The sequence below is a fragment of the Pseudochaenichthys georgianus genome, chromosome 22, assembly GCF_902827115.2.
Source record: "Pseudochaenichthys georgianus chromosome 22, fPseGeo1.2, whole genome shotgun sequence".
NCBI classification, from domain to species: Eukaryota; Metazoa; Chordata; class Actinopteri; order Perciformes; family Channichthyidae; genus Pseudochaenichthys; species Pseudochaenichthys georgianus.
In genome coordinates, this window is record NC_047524.1 from 6,790,358 (window position 1) to 6,810,945 (window position 20,588).

At 40.9% G+C, this 20,588-nt stretch overlaps 2 protein-coding genes across 4 annotated transcripts; both read right to left on the bottom strand.

Moving 5' to 3' along the window:
* Nucleotides 1-675: 675 nt before the first annotated feature.
* Nucleotides 676-13,044, bottom strand: jade1 (jade family PHD finger 1). Of its 3 annotated transcripts, none has more exons than XM_034111469.2 (11): nucleotides 12,907-13,044; nucleotides 10,786-10,868; nucleotides 9,322-9,389; nucleotides 8,339-8,496; nucleotides 7,682-7,866; nucleotides 7,148-7,359; nucleotides 6,663-6,830; nucleotides 6,137-6,253; nucleotides 5,051-5,647; nucleotides 2,741-2,858; nucleotides 676-2,423 (listed from the first exon to the last, which is right to left on the bottom strand). In XM_034111469.2, the coding sequence occupies exons 2-11, from the start codon at nucleotides 10,859-10,861 to the stop codon at nucleotides 1,441-1,443; spliced, it is 2,682 nt and encodes an 893-aa protein (XP_033967360.1). In that variant the 5' UTR covers nucleotides 10,862-10,868; nucleotides 12,907-13,044; the 3' UTR covers nucleotides 676-1,440. The 3 variants fall into 3 exon arrangements, with proteins under 3 accessions (XP_033967360.1, XP_033967359.1, XP_033967361.1); XM_034111468.2 differs by lacking the exon at nucleotides 12,907-13,044 and adding an exon at nucleotides 11,811-12,314; XM_034111470.2 differs by lacking the exon at nucleotides 12,907-13,044 and adding an exon at nucleotides 11,723-11,813.
* Nucleotides 13,045-13,484: 440 nt separating this feature from the next.
* Nucleotides 13,485-19,978, bottom strand: asmt2 (acetylserotonin O-methyltransferase 2). The gene is made up of 9 exons (XM_034111471.2): nucleotides 19,678-19,978; nucleotides 19,512-19,599; nucleotides 18,025-18,199; nucleotides 16,573-16,702; nucleotides 16,124-16,192; nucleotides 15,906-16,024; nucleotides 15,567-15,704; nucleotides 15,244-15,366; nucleotides 13,485-14,745 (listed from the first exon to the last, which is right to left on the bottom strand). The coding sequence occupies exons 2-9, from the start codon at nucleotides 19,590-19,592 to the stop codon at nucleotides 14,534-14,536; spliced, it is 1,047 nt and encodes a 348-aa protein (XP_033967362.1). The 5' UTR covers nucleotides 19,593-19,599; nucleotides 19,678-19,978; the 3' UTR covers nucleotides 13,485-14,533.
* Nucleotides 19,979-20,588: the final 610 nt, after the last annotated feature.

Consider the following 20,588-nt stretch of genomic DNA (forward strand, 5'->3'; position numbering starts at 1 on the left):
ATGTCAGAAAAATAAAAGTATGTTATTACACTTTTTAGGTAAAGTATGTTAAGTCGTACTATAGTATGTCATTAAGACATAAAATAGTAAAATTCCTAAATGTCATAGTATAGTGTTGAAAATACAAAAATAAGCTACATAATGTTTTGTCGAAATGTCTTTAAAAATATATTATTAAAGATAAAAGTATAGTTTGTCATAAAAACCCCATCCAATGTTCTGGAAAGTCATCTGATAGGTTTTTCATAAAATGTTAAAAGCGTCTTAAAAACAACTGGTATATATTTTTAAACATCAGGACATGTCGACAATATAAAAAGAACATCCTAGTATAGAATGTCGAAAACTTAAATCATTGTTATTCAATAAATTCCACAATGAAATGTTTATAATATTTCTATAAAACCTTCCAAGATATTCATTTTACATTCAGAGAAAACTAAACACAATCTCACAACGGAGAATCTGGAACCAGCAAATGTTCAGTACTTTGTATAAAATATGACTAATGATTACTTAATTACTAGTTTTCATAGTGGTATTTTTTTGTTGAATATATAAAAAGTATAGACGACAAAATAAAGTCTTTCCTCCTCAGAAAATGTGCTTCTTACCGGAAAGGCTGCACGGCAAGTTCCTAATAAAACCCTTTAAATATAAACATCACACACAGACTTCAGTCTCCTAGAGTTTTTATTCCTCTTTCCGACAAAGACAAGTTTCCTTTTGCATAACAGTAATACAGTAGCGGCCGAGGGTACAAAACGCTTTTTAAATGTTTCAGTGTAAAAATATCCTCTCGTAGCTCACACCTGTGCCGTCCTCTCGTAGTGCAAAAGGTTAGGCACATGATGGATACGATCGGTTCGCAGTTGAATTACACTTAAGTGCTAAAGACACGTTAACGTCATTCTGAAATTCCTTTTTCTGTATGTTTCTCAGTTCATAATGTCCAACAATCTGAAGAAATGATGACAGCTGGAGATTGAATAAAAGGGCAGTTTTACATCCCGTTTGTGGCTGTAACCATCCAACGAAGCTTGATATAAAAAAAAAGATCTAAAGAATCCCATATCACTGTCGAGATCAAATCGTCCGTCAGCTTTTTCCCACTAAGTACAACTGAGTTTAATACTATGTAAAAAAAAAAAAAAAATGACATTGCGAGCTTCTGGTCCCGAGCAACAATCCCTCAGTGATGCTTTCGCTTGTAAATATCTGAGCAAGCGTTTAAGTGGCAACCTGACATCTTTCTACTTTTGAAAGAAAGAAAAAAGAAACACCTGCTCAAAAAAAAGTCAAGATTTACATATGTTACAAATAAAAAATAAATATCAACTCTGTTTCTTAATCTAGGCATTTGTATGATTCATCGAGAAAAATATAAGGGTATAGAGAGCGATCCTTTTTACAATTAACACAGTGCAGCTTATTCTGCCATCAGGAGGCCAGCACGCCCCGGCGGATGATGTCCGACCCATAGTGCGGCCCGAGAGGCGCCGCCCCCCTCAGCCGGTGAGAGTGACACCTCTTCAGGCACGGCTCCGCCTCCCCGCACGAGTCGGAGGCGGAGCCGTCGTGCTCCGTCCCCGAGCGGAGTCTCGTCCTGGGGTACGACGTCTGAGGCGCGTTGGTCAGCGGACTCAACAACAGCTCCTCCTTCTCTTCCTCCTCGTCCTCCTGCTCCCTCGCCGGCTTCTCGCTCCTCTTGGGGATCCTGAACTTCCCCCAGCTCCTCAGATGTCCGCTCACGTTTCGGCTGGATGTGTGCGAGCCGTTTGCCGGAGCTTTCCTCGTCCAGCCGTTGGTTCTCGGAGCGCCGGAGAGCTTGGTGTTGGGGCTCACTTGTAGCGAGAAGGGGTTCCTCCTGGTCGTCCCTTCCCCCATGAAGTAGTCGGTGTGGTCCGAGCTCCTGATGTCCACCAGCCGGATGGACACGGTTTTGTCCAGCAGTTTGGCCCCGAAGCGACTCTTCCCCTGGCTCTCCGTCAGGTCGCTCCTCCTCTTTCTCCTTCTTGTCTCGTCCTCGTCTCGTTTCAGTCTGACCAGCGTCTCCTGCTCTGTCCTCTGGGCCTCCCTCTTGGGGCCTTTTCTGCTCTCGGGTTTGTGCGAAGATTCCTGAAAGACTTCTGGTTTCTGGAGCTTCGGGAAGAGAAGCTCCTGATTCATCTCGAAGGTCTGGGGTTTGCCAGTTCTCGTGTCCTCCGCAGACTCTCTGACCCGGGAGCTTTTACTGTCTTTCATCTCCAGAGGTTTGCTCAGACTCTTGTGGCTGTGAGGGGAGTCGGAGAGGCCTTTGCTGTCGGCACTTCTTCTTTCCTGCTTGGAAGACCCTCGTTTGGTTTTCAGTCCAGACTCGGAGCCCTGAGAGGATAACCAGTCGAGAGAGAAGAGCTTCTCCAAATCCTTCTCTGAGGGATCGCCTGCAACAGAGGTATGATGGACAGTCAGTGTAACGGTATTATATTATCTTCTACTGACTTCCTATTTTACTAAACTTTGATCTCATTTAATGTCAAACAGAGAAACACCAATGTTTACTTATTATTTTGGGACAAAAGTAAAGTCTATCCTCTCCCCTTTCCATTTCAGAAGCAGACTTTGTTAATGAGAGTATCCAACTTTTAAAACGGCAGAAATTACTTTTAGTTTTTGACGACAAAAGCCCCAAAACGAGCTGGAACAACATGAAGTTGATTTGTGGAGTTCTAATAAAATATTTCTGGTATTGCTGACTCACCGGTGAGCAGCTCGTGGTCCAGCAGCTTCATCTGGTGCTGGAAGATATTCTCCTGGACTCTCCACAGCGAGCGCTTCATCTTCTCCCTCCGAGTCACCATGTAGGTCAGGTTACGCACCTGAGGAGAAACAGCAGCAGCTTCTTTAGACAAGAACTTTCGACCAACACTTGAACAATAGCTCACCCTGATTCTGCTTCTTAAGGTGCTGCTGTTCTGTATTACAACCAGTTTAAACACAGTATGGCTGCTGTGGCTCAACATGCTGAAGTGTCCTTGAGCAAGCAGTGTGCGAAAAAGTACACGTCCCACCGTCCGGGACGTGTTATTTACAATATCGGACAAGTAGATCTTTCAATTGACTTGTCCGGCGGACAAGTGACGTTTTTCGCCCCGATTTATTGACAAATTATTGATAAATTCAGTTGACAAAAGGCAGAACTCATTCGCAAATTGTACGTGTCCGCCATTGTTCGTTTAGAAATGTTAGTTTCGGTTCTGCTTGTCGATTCCTAAGGAAATGCATCTCGCCGCTTTCTGTACAGTTAGACGGGGGTGGGGCGGAGCGGAGCGGGAAGTGTAGCACAGTGGCAGGGTTGGGAAGCAAAACTCGGTTCCGAGTAGGAACAAATAACAATTGTCCGGTACCGGGATTAATAAGAGTTGTGAGGACAGGAGGCGAGGCCGAACCCCGAGCCCCGCGGACTGCAGCTCTCTCTCTGCTCCGTATCAGCTGATCGCTGCACGGTGCAGCTCAGCGTCTCTCTCTCTCTCTCTTTCTACACACAGCGGATGCGCTGCCCGTTAACAGCCTCATCTTTGTCAAACTTTCTTATGTTCTTTCTCTAACACGTAATGAAGGTTATTCAGCGTTTTAGCTCCTGAGTTGTTAATATTGACCACCATTTCCTTTATGAAGTGAAGCAGCCTCCCTGTCTGTGTCCTCGCGTTGTCCTCACATCAGCGGACCCCCAGATTCGGAGGAGCACAGGGATGTCAGTATTGTTTATGAAGCAGGGTATAGAAAGTACATTATTGAAATGAAAATTCTATTTATTTACTTTTACAAACAGCGAGCAGCTGCTCACTGTTTGTAAAAGTAAATAAATGCGTGCAAGCGTCTTTGAGTTGTAGAAAAGCGCTAGGCCTATAGGCTATACATATAATGTATTATTATTATTATTATTATTATTATTAGGTTATGTCCTATGTGTTGGACATGTGTGGTTGGACTGTGTCTCACAGGCAGGTTGCAGTGTAACATCAGAGCCCTGACTGGGCCAACTGTACATTCTCAAACTGCACCACTTAGAACTAACTAAACAAAGCAGAGATTATTTTTATATAATTGTATTAAATAACCGTAAGAAATTAAACAGTATGAAGTGATTTGTAAATAGGAATACAGATTTGACTTAATGTTTTCATAAATATATTTTTCTCCCAGTTTGTCATGGGACTGATTTACCCTCTCCAAGAACCGGAACCAAGAACCGAAAATAACCAGAATCGAAAAGCAGAACCGGAATCGTTAAAATCCAAACGATACCCAACCCTTTGTGTGATGCAGTAAAATCTTACCGCTCACTTACGTTAGCGGTGTTGTAAAAACCGTGGGAAAATGTAAAATACGATGACGAAGAAGAAGATTCCAGTGGCCCCAATTTTTGTCCATTCTGGACAAGTGAAAAATGTAGTCGGACAAGTAAATTGCCAAACTCACTTGTCCATGGACAAGTACTCTCTAAAAACGTTTTCTCACACTGGCAAGACACTAAACTCCCAATCGCTCCAGTAGGCATGTCAACAAGTGCATGCGAGTCATATTTGACAGCATTTCCCACTTTTTCAAATAAAACTGGAATTTGAATTGATCTTTCTAAAAACTAAAATAAAGGCTGGATGCTGCTTGATGGACTTGGGGTCACAGACAGATCAAGAGAGATGGACAGTAACATTATTCCTAACAACTTCCTGTCTCATCTGCAGGAGAAGCAGCTATACTATAGTTATATGATCTCAATTATTTCTATAGATCCTTTACATTTCTAATATATTGATGCCATTTTAAATATTTCTTTCTGGTTCTTCCCTCTATCCTGTGTTTTCTCCTGCTGTTAAGTGAATACATCTTATCTACAAAGAAGCACTTTGTGGAACATTTCCACAATGCTCGTCTGGATTTATATTCATGTAATCTGTTTCTCTGTTCAGTCCCTCCCTCTGGCCCCGCCTCCTCCTCCCTCTGGCCCCGTCTCCTCCTCCCTCTGGCCCCGCCTCCTCCTCCCTCTGGCTCTGAGCTGCAGACCTACCCTCTCCAGGTCCTGGCGCAGGTGGGTGAAGAGCTGCAGGCGGCGCAGCAGAACCTCGTGCTCGCGGCGCGCCAGGCTCTCCTCCTCGTCCTTCTTGGGCGTGAGCAGCGGCTGGTTGAAGTTGGCTTTGCGTTTGAGCTTCCAGTACTGGAACAGGAAGTCCACCACCTCCGGCAGCAGCTTCGTGTGAGCCGCCACCTCCTCCACCTCCACGAACTGGAAGAACTCCTCCTCCATCTCCTGCAGCTTCAGCTTGCGGAGGCTGACCCTCTTCTCCTGCTGCCGGCTGCTCAGCTCCTCCAGGTGGCTCGGCACTCTGTGGAGGGTCTGAGGAGCCACGTGGGATGAGGAAGAGGAGGAGGCGGTGTCTTCCTCGCCTCTCACCCGCCCTCTCCTCCCGCCCTTCTTGTCTTTGGCGCTCTCCTTCTCGTCCTCGGAGTCTCTGTCCCTGGACTCGTCGCCCTCCAGCCCCGAGTGTTGAGGGCAGTAGGACTTGAACTTGACCTCGTCGTCCTCCGTGAGGATGGTGTTCATCTCGATGCTGGCGTGGAGGCCGCACGTCACGTGGAAGGCAGTCCGGCAGTTTTTGGCTGAGCACTACAGCGGCAAACACAACGTTGTTTAACATTTTTAAAACACGGTATCATACGAGTCATTTAATGATGACACATTCAATCTAAGCAAGATGCACAAAATAAATGGTGGTAAAACAGCTTCAGTTAGAAAACGTGTTTTCTTTCTCTTTCGCAGGTCAGCAATAATCTCTCAAATTGACCGGGTGAATCTTCCAGTGACGAAAGCCTTTGGATTTTGCAAAATTGCAATTTGTGTGCCTGTTGCAACACGACTGTACAAGCTGCTCTCTCACAAAAACAAGCACTTACTGCTTAGAGATGTTGCCAAAGAGAAATGTTCAGCACTGTCAGACCCTTGTCACAACCCAAGATACTTTCACCTTCATGGTTAGATTGTGATCACTCAGAAAAGTAAGATACTAGTTGGAATCTTTAAAAAACCGTTGGTGATGCTTCACGTCTCATTAAATGTTTCTGCATGGTAGGGTTGAGATGTGAGCGCTGACTCTACCTGTATGCACGCTCCGGACTTCTCTTTGCAGATGCAGCAGATCAGAGCCCACCTGTTGCTGGGAATGTGCGACACGTTGGTGATCGGCTCCATCTTCTCTGGATTCCCAATGCTCACCTGCAAAGCACATTCAACATGAACTTTCATTTCTCTTTCGGGAGGAGAGTCCAAGATATGTTAAATAAATAACAGGAGAGAGCCAAATGGAAACAAGCACCAGCGTTGGTTTAACATGTTTGAACAGTAAGTATAAGCAGAATAAATCTCTCTAATACATGAAAACAGATCTTATAACATACAACTGAATATTGTTTTTCCATTTGTAGTGATTGATCGTTGTTTTCCTTATGATAAGTTGAAATGATTGAAATCAATGTCAGAAATAACTTTTCAGATATTCAAAACGGTTCTTCAAAAAATAGGATGAAAAGGCAAATTAGGCATGTGCTAAATTAAAGAGTGACATGTAAAGGATTTAGTCAAAAGAAACACACAAATTATTAAGAATGTAAGAGTGTGTGTTGACCTCTGGGATCCACAGGGCACAGCTGACGTGGACCCACTTGGTGCCGCTCCTCGTGGGCTTCATGGCTCCGCCCTTCTTGGGGCACAGCTGGCACTTCGGCAGGATGCCCAGGGCGCAGATCCGGCACAGCCAGCTTCCCTGTGGCACTTTCTGGATGCCGTAACACGCCTGGTGAGGAACACAAACGGAGGGGGGGGCTCAGCTGCCAGACCGCAAGTGGAAATCAATACAGTAGCCACAAATGAAGACACAGAGAAAGCGTGTGTTAACGTGTGTGTGCCACATAAAAGCACGGCTACACTACAGCTGATCTGAAATGCAATACGAGTCGTTTTCACTTTGCTTTTTGACCCAACAATCAGTCGGACTTATAAAGTATCTAATGGATCACGGTTTGGTTAAATTGTTTGTGCCGTGTTAAATGAGCCGCATTTTATTATAGATTTAACTTTAGCGATATAATGAGCTATGAGTCGCCGTCTGACCTGGTGAACGCAGATGTTGCACTTGTCACAGAACACCATCTCGTTGTTGTCCTCCCCATCCGGCGACCGGCAGACGTCACACACCACGTCCTCGTCGTACTCGATGCCCAGCCCTTCCTCCGTCTCCGTGGCGTGCGTCATGTTTTCGTGGCAGCAGTGCTCAAACTCCTCCATCACCCGCTCCATGGTGATCTCGTCCAGCGGCGGTATGGCTGCACAAGTCAAGAGTAAGAGTTACATTGTTTGTTTGTCACAAAGTATCTCCGTCGATACAAAACAACAACTGTCTCTTGTAAGGTTTCATCATTTCCATATTACACGAGAATCAAATGCTACTCTATGGGTTCAGGGGAACATTTATTTAAAAAAATAGGGTTACAAGTTGTCAAGCTGATCAAAAGTCTTTCTGTGTTAATGGCAGACATGTTGTCAACTCCTTGCTTCCCACAGCAGCAACATTGTGCTTAATTACAGGTACAGATACAAAATGACTACCAGCCTGTTGCCACAGCCTCAGTTTAAACATTGACTCACCCATCTCTGCAAACTCCTGGTTTGCGGACTGCAGCCAGGCCACGTCCTCCTCGTTCAGGTCGTAGCGACACATCCCATCTGCCAGCGTCCTGATGTCCACGTAGCCCAGAGCCTCGGCGCCCGAGGTCCGGATCAACTTCTTCGGCCTGACGAACATCACCTCCTTTCCTTTCTCCGCCAACACCCTGCAGCACATCACAGTCAGCAGACTTGTCAGTGCACTGTCCTGCATTTACACTAAGGTACTTTGAATGATACATTTGTTTTCTACACCCTCTAACAACAAAAATGTTGTCCCTTCACCATATGGCTTGGAAATTACACTCGAGCGATTTTTTTTGGCCTTTAGGGACAACGCCACCTGACAATAGGGCGCAAAAATATCACTGAAGAGGGTCCAAATGCCAGATGAAACAACTTTTTAAATATTCACTTTAATAATTTGTGAGTGTTTTTTTTTCAACCCCTCCTGTACCTTTATCTTAGCTGGATATCAAACGATCTGACTGAATCTGTCTAAACAAACTAAATCACTTTAAAATAACAGGCTTGTACCACAAGAAGCCGTATCCACACAAAACAGCATGTCGATTCGCTTGCATTCCCACTCAAGGACAATATGGGATCAAACATGTGACTTTCTGGTCTTCGTCCTACCTGGCGACGGGCTGTGGGATGGACTGCGGGCTGACGGGGACCTGCACGCCCTTCTCCCACTCTTGCCTCCAAGCGTCTGCCAGGATGTAATATTCCTCTGGGATCAGCTGGTTTGAGTCATGTACCTTCATGGCTGTGATGAGGTCGGTCCTGAAAACCTGCAACCGACGAGTAAAAACAAGAGTCAGAATGCTTTACTGAACTAAAACAGTGAATAATGGTGGTTTGTAGAGGGGGAAATGTCCGTTGTTGTTGTTGTTGTTGTTGTTTTATAGTAAACAGCTGTCAGAGGAATAAAAGCAAGCCTTCACAATCCTCATAAAACACCACAACGACAGAAAATATAAATGCAGCGGGGAAAGTTATCTTTAGTGATCATATATCCACATTTTAGGTTACAAAAACTGGTATATTAACAATAAACAATTGTTTAATTTGCAAGACTTATCACACAAAAAAAAATTTAAAACATAGAATTACACTGCAACTTTGTTTTGTGGGTCATCTGAAGAGGAACTGTTAACTAAAATGTGCAGATAAACTGGCAAACAACCAAAATAAGTTGGCTAGATAAGGTAATGTATTACAGCATATGTGAAGGTTAAAAGACGACCACGTTGTCAACACATAGCCAGACAGAAATGAGCCAATCAGGATCCTTCTTAGGCCTGAGTCAGGGTTTTGTTTTCATTTGATTGGCTCTCGTCAGAGGGCACAATGGCCTGCAGACTGAACAGGAGATAACAGCAGCTGTGTTTCCAAAATACAGACTCTTATGACAAGTGTATTTATCGATGTGTTATATGTATTAAATTATTAAAACATAATTTTTTTAATAAAAGTATTTATGTGTATGTGATTTCTTTTCAAGATAAAAAGTGTAATAAAACAAGAACATGACAGCAGAAGATAACTCATGACCTATGATAGATTTCCCCCAATTTCTTATCATCCTATACAATTAAGAGTTTAGAGAGACGTACCTCAGAGGGTTTTTGCCCGTTCCCTCTTCTTGGCTGTGATGAATGTTGTGACCAGCACGTGGAATTACCTGGAGGAGAAACACAACGAGTATGAAAGGTGTCTCGTGTTTTCTTTGTCCGTTTCAGCTGCTCTTATTGACCAAATGACTTTAGATACAAGTGTGGCTCCTTTGGATAGTCCAAATGGTTCAACTGATATTTTAATTTTTTCAATTAAATGTATTCGATTCTTTTATTTATTTTTCTTAAGATTAATATAAAATGTATGAAAGCAGGATCCATCAAGGAGCATTAAAAAACCACCTCAATGAGACTGAAGCCTTTAATTTCACTACATGTTGAACATCAAAAACCTGGAGGATTTTCTTAATAATGCGTTTAACTTTTCACCGAACGAAACCCTGAATCCGATCAGATCTTTGGGTTTGATCGCTTTAATACTACAGCATCAGATATATTGGATAATAAGTCAATCCAAATAATCACACCAAATCAACACAATTATTTGCTTACCCCCAATATAGTATACAATGAGGTAAAACCCCACACATCAGAGATACTTTAGAGCAGGGGTCTCAAAAAGGCCCGGGGGCCAAATCCGGCCCGCAACTTCATTTTATGTGGCCCCGCAAGAGCTTGCAAAGAATATAATACGTTTATTATATGGTCACATGTCACTTTACAGAAGCAGGTTGCCCATAAACTACATGTCCCACAATGCATCTCATTTTGTGACATGCCACTGAAGAGACTTGCAATTATTTGTCCTAGACTTCTGCTTTCAGACGTAGTTAATTATGAAGTTATTACCCTATCCGATAACAATCCAATGCAGAGGCAATAATGTAATATAATACATAATTGTATGTATATTATATATGTATATTTATATAGTTACAACTGGCCCTTTGAGTGCAACCATAATACTGATGTGGCCCGCGATGAAATTGAGTTTGACACCCCTGCTTTAGAGGATGAAACAAAACACACATGTTTATGAAGTTGTAACTGAGGTCAGATTTGAGCCTTTCTGTCTGTCTGACCTGCCAGGATGTCGTTAGAGCTCCAAGTGTCCCTAAACTGTCTCCTGTCTCTCAGACTGTAGGCCTTCTCTTTCTTTTCCTTAATCTCTGTCCAACTGCTGCTTTTCTTTCCTTTACTCTGTCTCGATGTCCTTCCTGAACATGAATATACATTGACTGACACACACAGTAACAAGATATGAGATGCACTTTCAGAAAAGGACTCTTGACAAAATGTGCTTGGTTTACAAAAATGTGACCATTACAAATGAAAATAACAAAAAACTGAACAACATTGAATCATTATCTTAAAGAATAAATACTTCTGCGCTTTGCACGTTCACTTATGAAATTGAGGAAGCTGAAGGAGGTTAGCTCGAACTGATTCAAGCTATATTTAGATTTGGTATGAATGAGTCAGCAGAGTCAATATTGTACTTACTTCCATTGTCGGAGTCGTCACTGCTGCTGGGATGCCTGTTTCTCTTCATCGTCGCCTGTCTCTGGAGCTCCGACATAAGGACACTGCACACATACAAGTCAGGAGGTTAAGTTACAGAAAAGATTGATAAAACACTGCAAAATATACAGTAATGATAAAAAAACTATAATTGGCAATTATATAAATAAGTCTGACTCAAACACACATGAATCATGATCATATGTTGACAATGACAATATTAGGATTAGGAGTCTTATTGTTTCTTGTTGATGCTTTTTGACAATATATTTACATTTTTACCACAAGGTGGATACATTATGGAGTTCATAGGAGAGAACAAATCCCTAAATGCCATACAATAGAAACAACAAAAACATTGGCTCAGATTCATGTATCATGTACCAGATGCTTCAATTAAGGCAATCCTGGCAGCATTTGGCCAGATATACCAGAATCTACAAAGTTCAGGGAGGGGTCCCACATTTTATAGAATATTTCTGTACCAATTTAAACTCTTAGTACACTATGACAGCATTTCAAAGTTGGAACTTTAGCATTTTACCATTTCAATAATTTGTTCTACTTTGTGGCATAAGTAATATTCAGTAAACTCTCTTAAGGTTGTTGATGTTTAAATGTCTGCTTGGCCCAGATTGAGAAAATCAACACACAAACAACTTTTGAAGACACTTTTAACATACAAGACATTATCATAAGTTAGTTTCCAGTATATATAGGAAAGTAAACGTGATGTACTAGCAGATACTATCAACAAGATGAAGCACTTTTGCAGTTACGAAGACAGTTAATGTGCTTATTGAGGATCAGTTTAATTTCTAACAAAACAATCATCTTGCCCTTCTTCTGAATTATGTCTAGACATCTGTACATTAGCTCTACTCTACTAATATATCTACATATGCAAACAAATCCGTACCTGAAACAGCAATACAGCTTATCGCTTTACGTTTCCTTACTGATCTGACAGCACATAACCAGCCCTGAAGCTAAAGATGCGTACATACCACAGCCACTGTTCAGCGATGACAACAAGAAGTAACCACATGCAGCACCGACAGGGAACTACTCCTTTTTATCAATGTAATGAGTTCAGTGGCAAACACTTCAACGGGGACTCTTAAAACTCCTGATCGACATATCTAAGGTTCTGCTTTAGTCAGCGTGCACAAGGAGGGTAAAGGTGCTAACCCCAATGTAGCAGGCTAAGCTAACGGCAGGCGAGCATCGGTCTCTACGACGCCCCTTCTTGAAGCAGGGCTAACTGACTAGCGGCTAACTGTAGCTTGCATGATTACAACAGTTGTTTGTAACTGTTCCCCCGGCAACACAGCAACCAAAGCAAGGCAATGTTGTGGTTCTACGATAAGGTCGCAATTAGCTTTGAATCAGACCACATAGCGCTGCCTTTTTTATATTACTCAAAATGCTAGCTGGCTAACGTTAGCCAGAGCTAACCGCAACATGTTATGCAACATGAGGGCCCACCCACAAAATGTGTACATGTTGTTTATTATAAGGATGTACGGATTAGGATTTGTTTACGTCTGTTAGCTTGAAATAAGTAATTGTTTTAAAAAGTTTAATTTGATGAGCTAATTTTTTTACGCTTAAATATTAATGTTTTTCGACAGGCGTGGTATGCACGTTACATTTAGCTCACGTCTGCTGTTGCAGCTAGCTTGTTAGCTTGAGGCTACATATATGTAATGTATTTAGCATTAGCTGCTAACACAACCGTTGGCATGTATGGAGTCTCCCATTATTTAACAGTCCTCAATCAGCTAGCTGTCATAAAGGTTAGGGGTCAATAATCAATTCAGACATACTAACTGACATGTGAAAACACTCATGGACGCTGTTAACTAACAAGTTGTTGTGCTATCTGTGTTGCTAGCCTTCAGGGCACAGAGTGGCAGTTTTTTATCCACTGGCTGGTGTTAATCTTTGGCGCCATTTTAAATGACGGTGTCGCGTTTTCCTAGCGGACTGCGACCATACTGGAAATATTAACTCGTTCAAAAAGCCGGTTAAGAAGATTTCGGCACATATGCATTTCATGTAAACCTGCGTAGAGTTGATAATAAAGTGGACGGTACATACAGAGCACGTCAGGCCGATGAAAGCCGGGGTTTTTGAGTTTGATGTGAAGCGCAGTTTTTAGCCGTGGGTTCCGCTTGACCCGCATTCCACATACACACCAACACAGAGCGTTGGCCGGGAGGAGGTTACTCTGCCCGGCTGTAGCTGCAGCTGAGAGCCGCTGGAGGTCAGCAGAACCCCAACAGACCGTCCTAATGCAGGGGAGAATATTACATTATTATTTTTCCAGTGCCACAATACAAAGCCTTGTGCCCGGTTGCGATTTTAAGTGTGAACATACCAATCAAAATTCACAAATTAGATTTAATTTATTAAAAAACATTTCCCAAATTGGGATCAATAAAGTAAGTGTAATTTAATCATGTGAAATGTATAACATGACTCAGCTGGACCATTGACTGTTTATTTTTTAGAAATTACACACACTTTTATCTGTTAAAACAAGAATCGGTATTTTAATTATAAAACATTTTTAGTTTTAGGTTTTCATGTACAAGGAATTTGCTTTGCTGTATAACATACATAAACAGACTAAAATAAAGAGTAGATTTTGAGAAATGTACCTAATAAACCATATATATATATAAATAATAGATATTTAAATAAAATGCATGTATTTATATTTAATGTGAAGGACGCATGCTGTCAAAATGTGGAATGACCAGGAAACAAACTTACAGCTATCCCATTGTTGCTATCAACCATGTATTTAATATTGACAACATTCATTTAAAAAAAAAAAAAAAAGCTCCCTTACACTGTAATCTTGCATGTACTTAATATGGGAACATTTCCAGTATGTATGTAACGTATTTAAAATGTAGAAGTATAAAGAGTAGCTAAAAAAAACACATTTTATAAATGAAAAAGACATTATGAAAAATGTATAGAAATCAATATGAGTCCATAGTAACGCTACAGTTATTTATTTCCATAAAGTACTTTACACAACTAACATGCAACAAAAAGAGAAATGGGAGATTTTAACACCAGCAGAGGAAAATGGAGGTAAACTGAGGGTGGTCCTGCAGCTCTAATGCAGCCTGAAAGGGTACCTGAACTCACCACAGGGAACAGGAAAGCCAGAAACAGTCACAGTAGCACACAAAATCACTACACACACATTTTCATTAGCTAAACAAATTCAGTGTTTTTTTTAAACTTTCACTGCTTTTGAAGGTTTTTTTTTAAATTGGCTTTTATGAGTGTTAAACCCTGACAAAAAAGTTATTTTCATTTTTGGACAAAGCTAGACTAGCTTTTTTCCTCTGTTTCCAGTCATTATGATAAGCTACTAGCGTTAGAGAGTGGTAGCTGTTTAATGTTTCTCTCAGCAAGAAAGCTAAAAAGAGTATTTCCCAAAAAGTCTAACTTACCCTTTAACCTGAATTGATTGAGTGAACATAACCTTTTGACCTCATTCTTTTACAATATCCATCAGCAACTTAAATGCAGAAAATGTTTGTATTACCAAGAAAAGCAATTCACATTGTCCAACAATATCTAAAAAAAATCACTGACACAACATAAACTGGGGATCCATGTGCGCTGAGACTGAGAATTTGTTTTTTTCATAGCTTGAATCTTAAAAAGTCTTTGAAAAGTTTAAGTTTCTTTACTGCCCGTCTCATCTGGTGGCGAGGATGGTGTCGTAGCACTTCCCGGTCCGGCACACCTGCACGTTGTGGAAGCCAGTCTTCTCAAGGATGCGGGTGTATTCGGACGGCGGTCGCTCCCGACCCTCCGTCTGCACCAGCATGTTGAGGGAGAAGATCTGAGCGGTGACCGGCCCCCGCCTGTTCTCAAACAGCAGGGCTTCTACCAGCAGGACGCCACCGCCTGCAGGGAGGACCGATTTACATACAAGGAATCTGTCTTAGTGTATAATGGTGCATTCGCAAACACAGTAATAGAATTTAAAATGGAAAAACAGCAAAAATTAAACAAATCGATATGGAAAATCTCTTGTAAATCTAAAATGTGTACAGGAGACATAAATATACCCCGAAGAAAATGGAATAGCCAATGTTTTTACTATCACAGATTTTTTAGGGAGATTTTGAAAAATAATATTGTAAAAACGAATATAGGGTACATGAAACTAAAATGTACACAGAAAAAAAAGATGACAATTTAAGATATTGTAAAATCTTATATAAAAACTATTGTTATATTTAAAAAAAGGTGTACAGGAAAAATAAGATGTAGTAATAAGAAAATATCATATGAATATGACAAATTATTTTGGAAAAAACATGTATAATAGTATAATACACATTATGCCCATTACATGTAGTTTTGCCGACAGCACCCATTTTAATTGACACTTTAACTCACCTGGTCTGCAGCTGTCGTGGATCTTCTTCAGCAGAGTGACGCACTTTTCTTCTGGCCAGTCATGAATGATCCTGGCCAGAATGTAGAGGTCAGCCGGAGGGATCTCATCACTGAAGAAGTCTCCTGCATCAGCAACAGAAAGCATGTGAGCAAAACTATTTTACTTTGCATCATTCTGTTGGATTTTATTTTAAACAGTCAAACATGTCATTTTAAATCTACGATATACAATAGGGTCAAGTCATTTCATATAGAATTCTAGATTTAATTGTTCTAATAGTAAACTCTTGAAGTGTTGAATGAAGAGTCAGAAAGAGGCTCACCACTTTGAAATTCAACAGCGTCGTCCTCCTGTGGGAAATGTTTCTGCGCCACCTCTACGACCTGCGGGAAGTCCAGCACTGTGACGGAGGAGGACGGCCACGCCTTCGCCATCTCACGGGCCAGAGCCCCGGTGCATCCTGGGAGTTATTCAGAGAGAATATGGTCAGTTTGCAGTGGGAAACTTACTAGACTTTAGTTTAGTTAGGTCTTTGGTCATTTTTCTGCAAACATCTGAAATTTTTGTCATTTTATAATGTCAATTTGGCCAAAACAACAATAAGATAAATGACATTTTTTTGATAGAGCTACTACTGTGAAATGTATAGAGGGCGTTTAACCTCCAAGATCTACAATCTTCTGAAAGCCGGAGAGGTTGAACGCTGTCACAATGTCGTGTCCATCGAGCACCCAGGAGGAGTTCATCAGACCCATGAACTTCAGCATCTCCTCCTCTGATCTGAGGGGAACCAATTAGAGAATCATAAAACTAAAACATATTCCAGCACTAGAGTGAAATTCACATGTATGCACCTGAAGCTACAAAAGGAACACCGACCTGTACAAAGCCTTGAAGATATCCTCTGATGGGAGGCCGAACGTCTTTTCATTTTGATTCTTCCCCTCTCTGCGCAGTGGAAAATGAGAAAATTGTGACTATTGAAATGTTTGCTCTGTATTCAGTTTAAAAGGGCTTCAACTGCTTAGAGATTCCCTGCCCCTTAGCCTATCACTTACAATGTGTTGGAGCGATAGCCAATAGAAGTGCATAGTGCATAGTGTGCACAGGTGATGTCACTAAGTTACGGAAGTAAACAATGGAGTCCAATGGAGGCATTTCAGGCGGGGGGGGGGGGGGGGGGGTGTGTGGGAGAGAAACTTCCTCTGGATGGAACACGGGGATGTTAGCCTTTTGCAGAACATTAACATGCTCAAAAACCTGTATATCACACTACAGGAAAAGGGGAACACCCCAAAAACATAATAGGGCTCTTTTAATAATCTGACCTGACAGCGTCCGCCATGTGGTTCCACAGCGGGTAGATGATCTGTGATTGGTAAATGATCATGTCGTGGAGAGACTTCCCGCTGCCTTTGGCGAGGTAGAGATTAGCCACGTCGCTGCTGCTGTACAAAGCTGTTTTAACGAAACACATTCACACTTTAAATCAGGATGTCATCACTCCCAACAGGGACATGCACAGCAGCAACAGCATGCATGCATGCAGAAGTAAATGTGTTAGTGTCAGTTCACTGGAAACAGAACTAATAGTCTGATAGAAGATATGTTCAACATTTAAGTGGTTTTGAAAAATAAAACAATTCGAGCTTCTCAAATGTGCAGACTTGACTATTTTCTTTGTCACCTGGAGCCTTGAGAGATAATTACATTTAATCAAATGAAATGTATTCAAGTATAATAACTGAATTTCAGTAACGATGTGCTTAAATTCAATAATTACATTTACTCTAGTACAATAATTACATTCATACTAGTGCTATAACTTTTAACTTAGGTTTTTCTGGGCAGTAATTATTTTCTCGTGAACTAATATAATTTATTCTACTGAAATACTAACATGTATTCTCGTGCAACATTTGCATTCATACTAGTGCAACAATGACATTTACTTTAGTGCAATCATTGAATTTATTTTACTTCAACAGAGTATTTTAGTTCAATAAGTACATTCATAATCTTTTTTCTTGTTTTGTATCTATATCTACGCCGGGATCCGGAGTCGAGGCTGATCCTCTTGCTGTGGTCCTGTGTCTTGGATCCTCTATCCTGAGTTCTGGATTAAGTCGTGGACTTTGGGTCGTGGCTGAACCTGTCTCTGCGGTCCTGCCTTGGGTCTCGTCATGCTGCTTCCCTGAGGGCTCCCATAGGATTGTAGCTGACATCCTCGTGGATTCATCTTCTTATTACAGACACATGCATTTCCTAACATTCGGTCTATATGCTGTAAAATGTATTATCTCTTCGATTTACACACGGCATCTATTGCACGTCTGTCCGTCCTGGGAGAGGGATCCCTCCTCTGCTGCTCTCCCTGAGGTTTCTCCCATTTTTCCCTTAAACTGTGGGTTTTCTCTGGAAGTTTTTCCTTGTACGATGTGAGGGTCTAAGGATAGAGGGTGTCGTTTTTCTCATACTGATATTCTGAACAGTCTGTGCTGTTGTATTTGCTGCAAAGTGTCTCTACTGTAGGCTATTTTTATTATATGTACAGCACTTTGGCTCGACCAAAAATCGTTTCTAAATGTGCTATATAAATAAAACTTGATTTTATTTTGATTTGATATTGCCATAATGACATTTATTCTAGTGCAATAATTACATTTAAGTGCAATTATCAATAGTGCATTCCTCCTCCTCCTCCTCCTCCTCCTCCTCCTCCTCCTCCTCCTCCTCCTCCTCCTCCTCCTCCTCCTCCTCCTCCTCCTCCTCCTCCTCACCTGTCCCGTCTTTGGTCTCCACCTCCAGGATCTCGATGCCCACAAGGGCGTCCATCAGTCTCTCCATCCCGTCCTCGCTGCAGCTGAGCTCCTGGGCCACATGCTGAGCACTGATTGGCTCCTGGGCCTTCAGCAGGAGGTCGAACACACCCAGCTCACAGGCCGAGAAAATCACCTGCAGCGACCAACACACATCATCACATCATTCTGTGAGAGGGGCAAATTACAGCTGCTAATCCAGAAGAGCTACTATAATGGAGCTCATGGCCAGTTTCCCGAAGTTATGTTTCAAAAAGGAAGCTCTGCCCATAATCTGCTCATTTTCAGGTTCATATTTTGTGCCTCTACTTTGACATGTCTCCATGTTCTAAAGATCAGAAAGCTATTTATTTCCCTCATACTGCCTGTGCTGCAGCACCTCTTTTCACCCTCTGTCTGAAACCAAAGCCTAGTCTGCTCTGATTGGTTAGATGGCCGGCTCTTTTGTGATTGGTCTACCGCCTTAGAGTATTACATAGTGATGTCATTATGTCACAGACAAAACTCCCTCTGGAAGTAACTTTGCAGACCATGTACATGCACAAGAACATAACACATTACAGGAAAGGGAAAAGCATAATAGAGCCTCTTTAAGCCCACATGGATGAGAAGATGCTGGAATAACATTTTTTAACTTGCATGAGAACTGGGAGAACTCCAATCAGGCTGATGAAGATCGTGTGATAAGACTTAATGCTGCCTCTGCCAGGAGAACTCAATTAATTATTCCCTAAGCCCACATTTTGTCTTCCTCTTAAAAAGTGATTCACAAGTGATTAATTCACATGAATGCACGGCCAATACATTTCTAATGAGCTGCAAGGCATGCTCAATTTAGAGTTTATTCTTTCTCGACATGTTTTGAAATACTTTGAAATCAATTTGTTCTCAACTGTTTGCCCTAGATTCTTCTCAGCGTTCCCTGCAAAGTGCAATGGGTGCTTTTAGTTTAGAGAAAAGATAAATAAAAATCAGCCAAATAATCACCAGATCAGTGCTGAGATAATAAGTCAGATTCCAAACATATAAATAAGGATAGTAATCTTTAAAGTTATAGACACTTTTTTTAATTAATCTTCATTTAGACTTTTTATTGCAGCATACCAAGAAAATGCTGTTTCCAACATTTACATTTGGACATGTTTTACTGTTTTTTAAGTGTTTAATAAAATAAAATAGAGATGTATCCAGGTTTAAGCCTCCTGCTATTAAATGTATTTTAAATGAGGATAACTGATTCATTGTTTATGGCTCAATCTTAAATTATTCAGAAGATTTTTTTATTGATATAAAACGAATATCTTCAGGTTTTAGGCTTAGGTGTGATTTTAAGACAAAACAAGCAGTATGAATGGCAACATCGATTAGAAGCAACACCTGTTACAATAATGCAAACTTATCTTAATGTTTATTATATGACTGAATAAATTAGAAGTAAAAAATGTTACCTTTGAGACCCTGAATCCGTTGAAATACTCCAGAAGTTTGAACGGGTAATCCAGCTCACTCTGGGACAGATGCTCTGCCATTATTATTCTGCAGACACAAATAAAAACAGGATTTTAAATAAATGCAGGGTTCATGTCACTTTAATGTGCATGAATGTGGACAAACCTCGCCTTCTTTTGGATGCTGTTGTCTGGAAAGCTACCAAGATGACCCGGTTCTTTGAGCGGAAGACGGATGGTGTTTTTATAGTTTTTTAGCCCAAAAACAGCCAAGATGTCGGAGGTGCGTTCAGGAGCTTCTGTCCTTCGGTGGAGATCTGAGATGGTCGACAGTCAGCGGGAAAAACACTTCTCTGCTCCGGATCTTAAAGTGATTTTATTCGGCTTATCGCTGCAGCGATGGCCGTTAAGAAACACTTACGATTAGTTTCACACACACACATACAGAAATCAGTGTGTGAGGTGAAGTTCCTGGATCATCCGGGTGCCAGCTGGGGGCGCTGTTGAGCTGTATTGTTGATGACCACGTTTTTATGTTACTGTTTGGTGACCCAACGATTCTCTTTGTACAATAATGTCTATTATATGTTAAAATGTTACAAATAAAATATTAATCGGGATGATTAAACTTCAACTACTATACCCAGTTACACTAATAATAGTAAATGTTTTGATTTTTTTTATTCACAAATACAAAAAACAATATTAAAAAAATATATACATCAAATTAAAAATAAAGAAATTAAAAAGAATATGTAATACACACATTTTAAATACAAATACATTATTAATAATACATATCATTTGGATGGATTACCTTCCGTGGTATACAATTGTAATAAATATAGATGTAAATGAAAAATATTATTTAATACATCAATGATAAATAAGCAATTTATAAGTTATAAATTATTATAATCGAGTAGTATGATATGATAAATATTACCCTTATTAGTTTTAATACTGTTCTGGTATTTCTTCATTAAATAACTATCTACATAATATCTCCCAATATATTAACTAACCTATCTTTCCTTAATATTCTGTTTCTTTTACTTAAGAATTAAATGTATGTAT

Coding starts and splice junctions, on each gene's coding strand:
- jade1 (XM_034111468.2), bottom strand. CDS start 11,851: ATGTGGTTACTTCTTGTTGTCATCGCTGAACAGTGGCTGTG. Junction 7,360..7,681: donor CCAGGAGTTTGCAGAGATGG/GTGAGTCAATGT, acceptor TGACTTGTGCAG/CCATACCGCCGCTGGACGAG. Junction 2,424..2,740: donor GGACCACGAGCTGCTCACCG/GTGAGTCAGCAA, acceptor CCTCTGTTGCAG/GCGATCCCTCAGAGAAGGAT.
- asmt2 (XM_034111471.2), bottom strand. CDS start 19,592: ATGGCAGAGCATCTGTCCCAGAGTGAGCTGGATTACCCGTTCAAACTT. Junction 16,703..18,024: donor GGAGACCAAAGACGGGACAG/GTGAGGAGGAGG, acceptor TCGTTAAAACAG/CTTTGTACAGCAGCAGCGAC. Junction 16,193..16,572: donor CACATGGCGGACGCTGTCAG/GTCAGATTATTA, acceptor TCCACTGCGCAG/AGAGGGGAAGAATCAAAATG.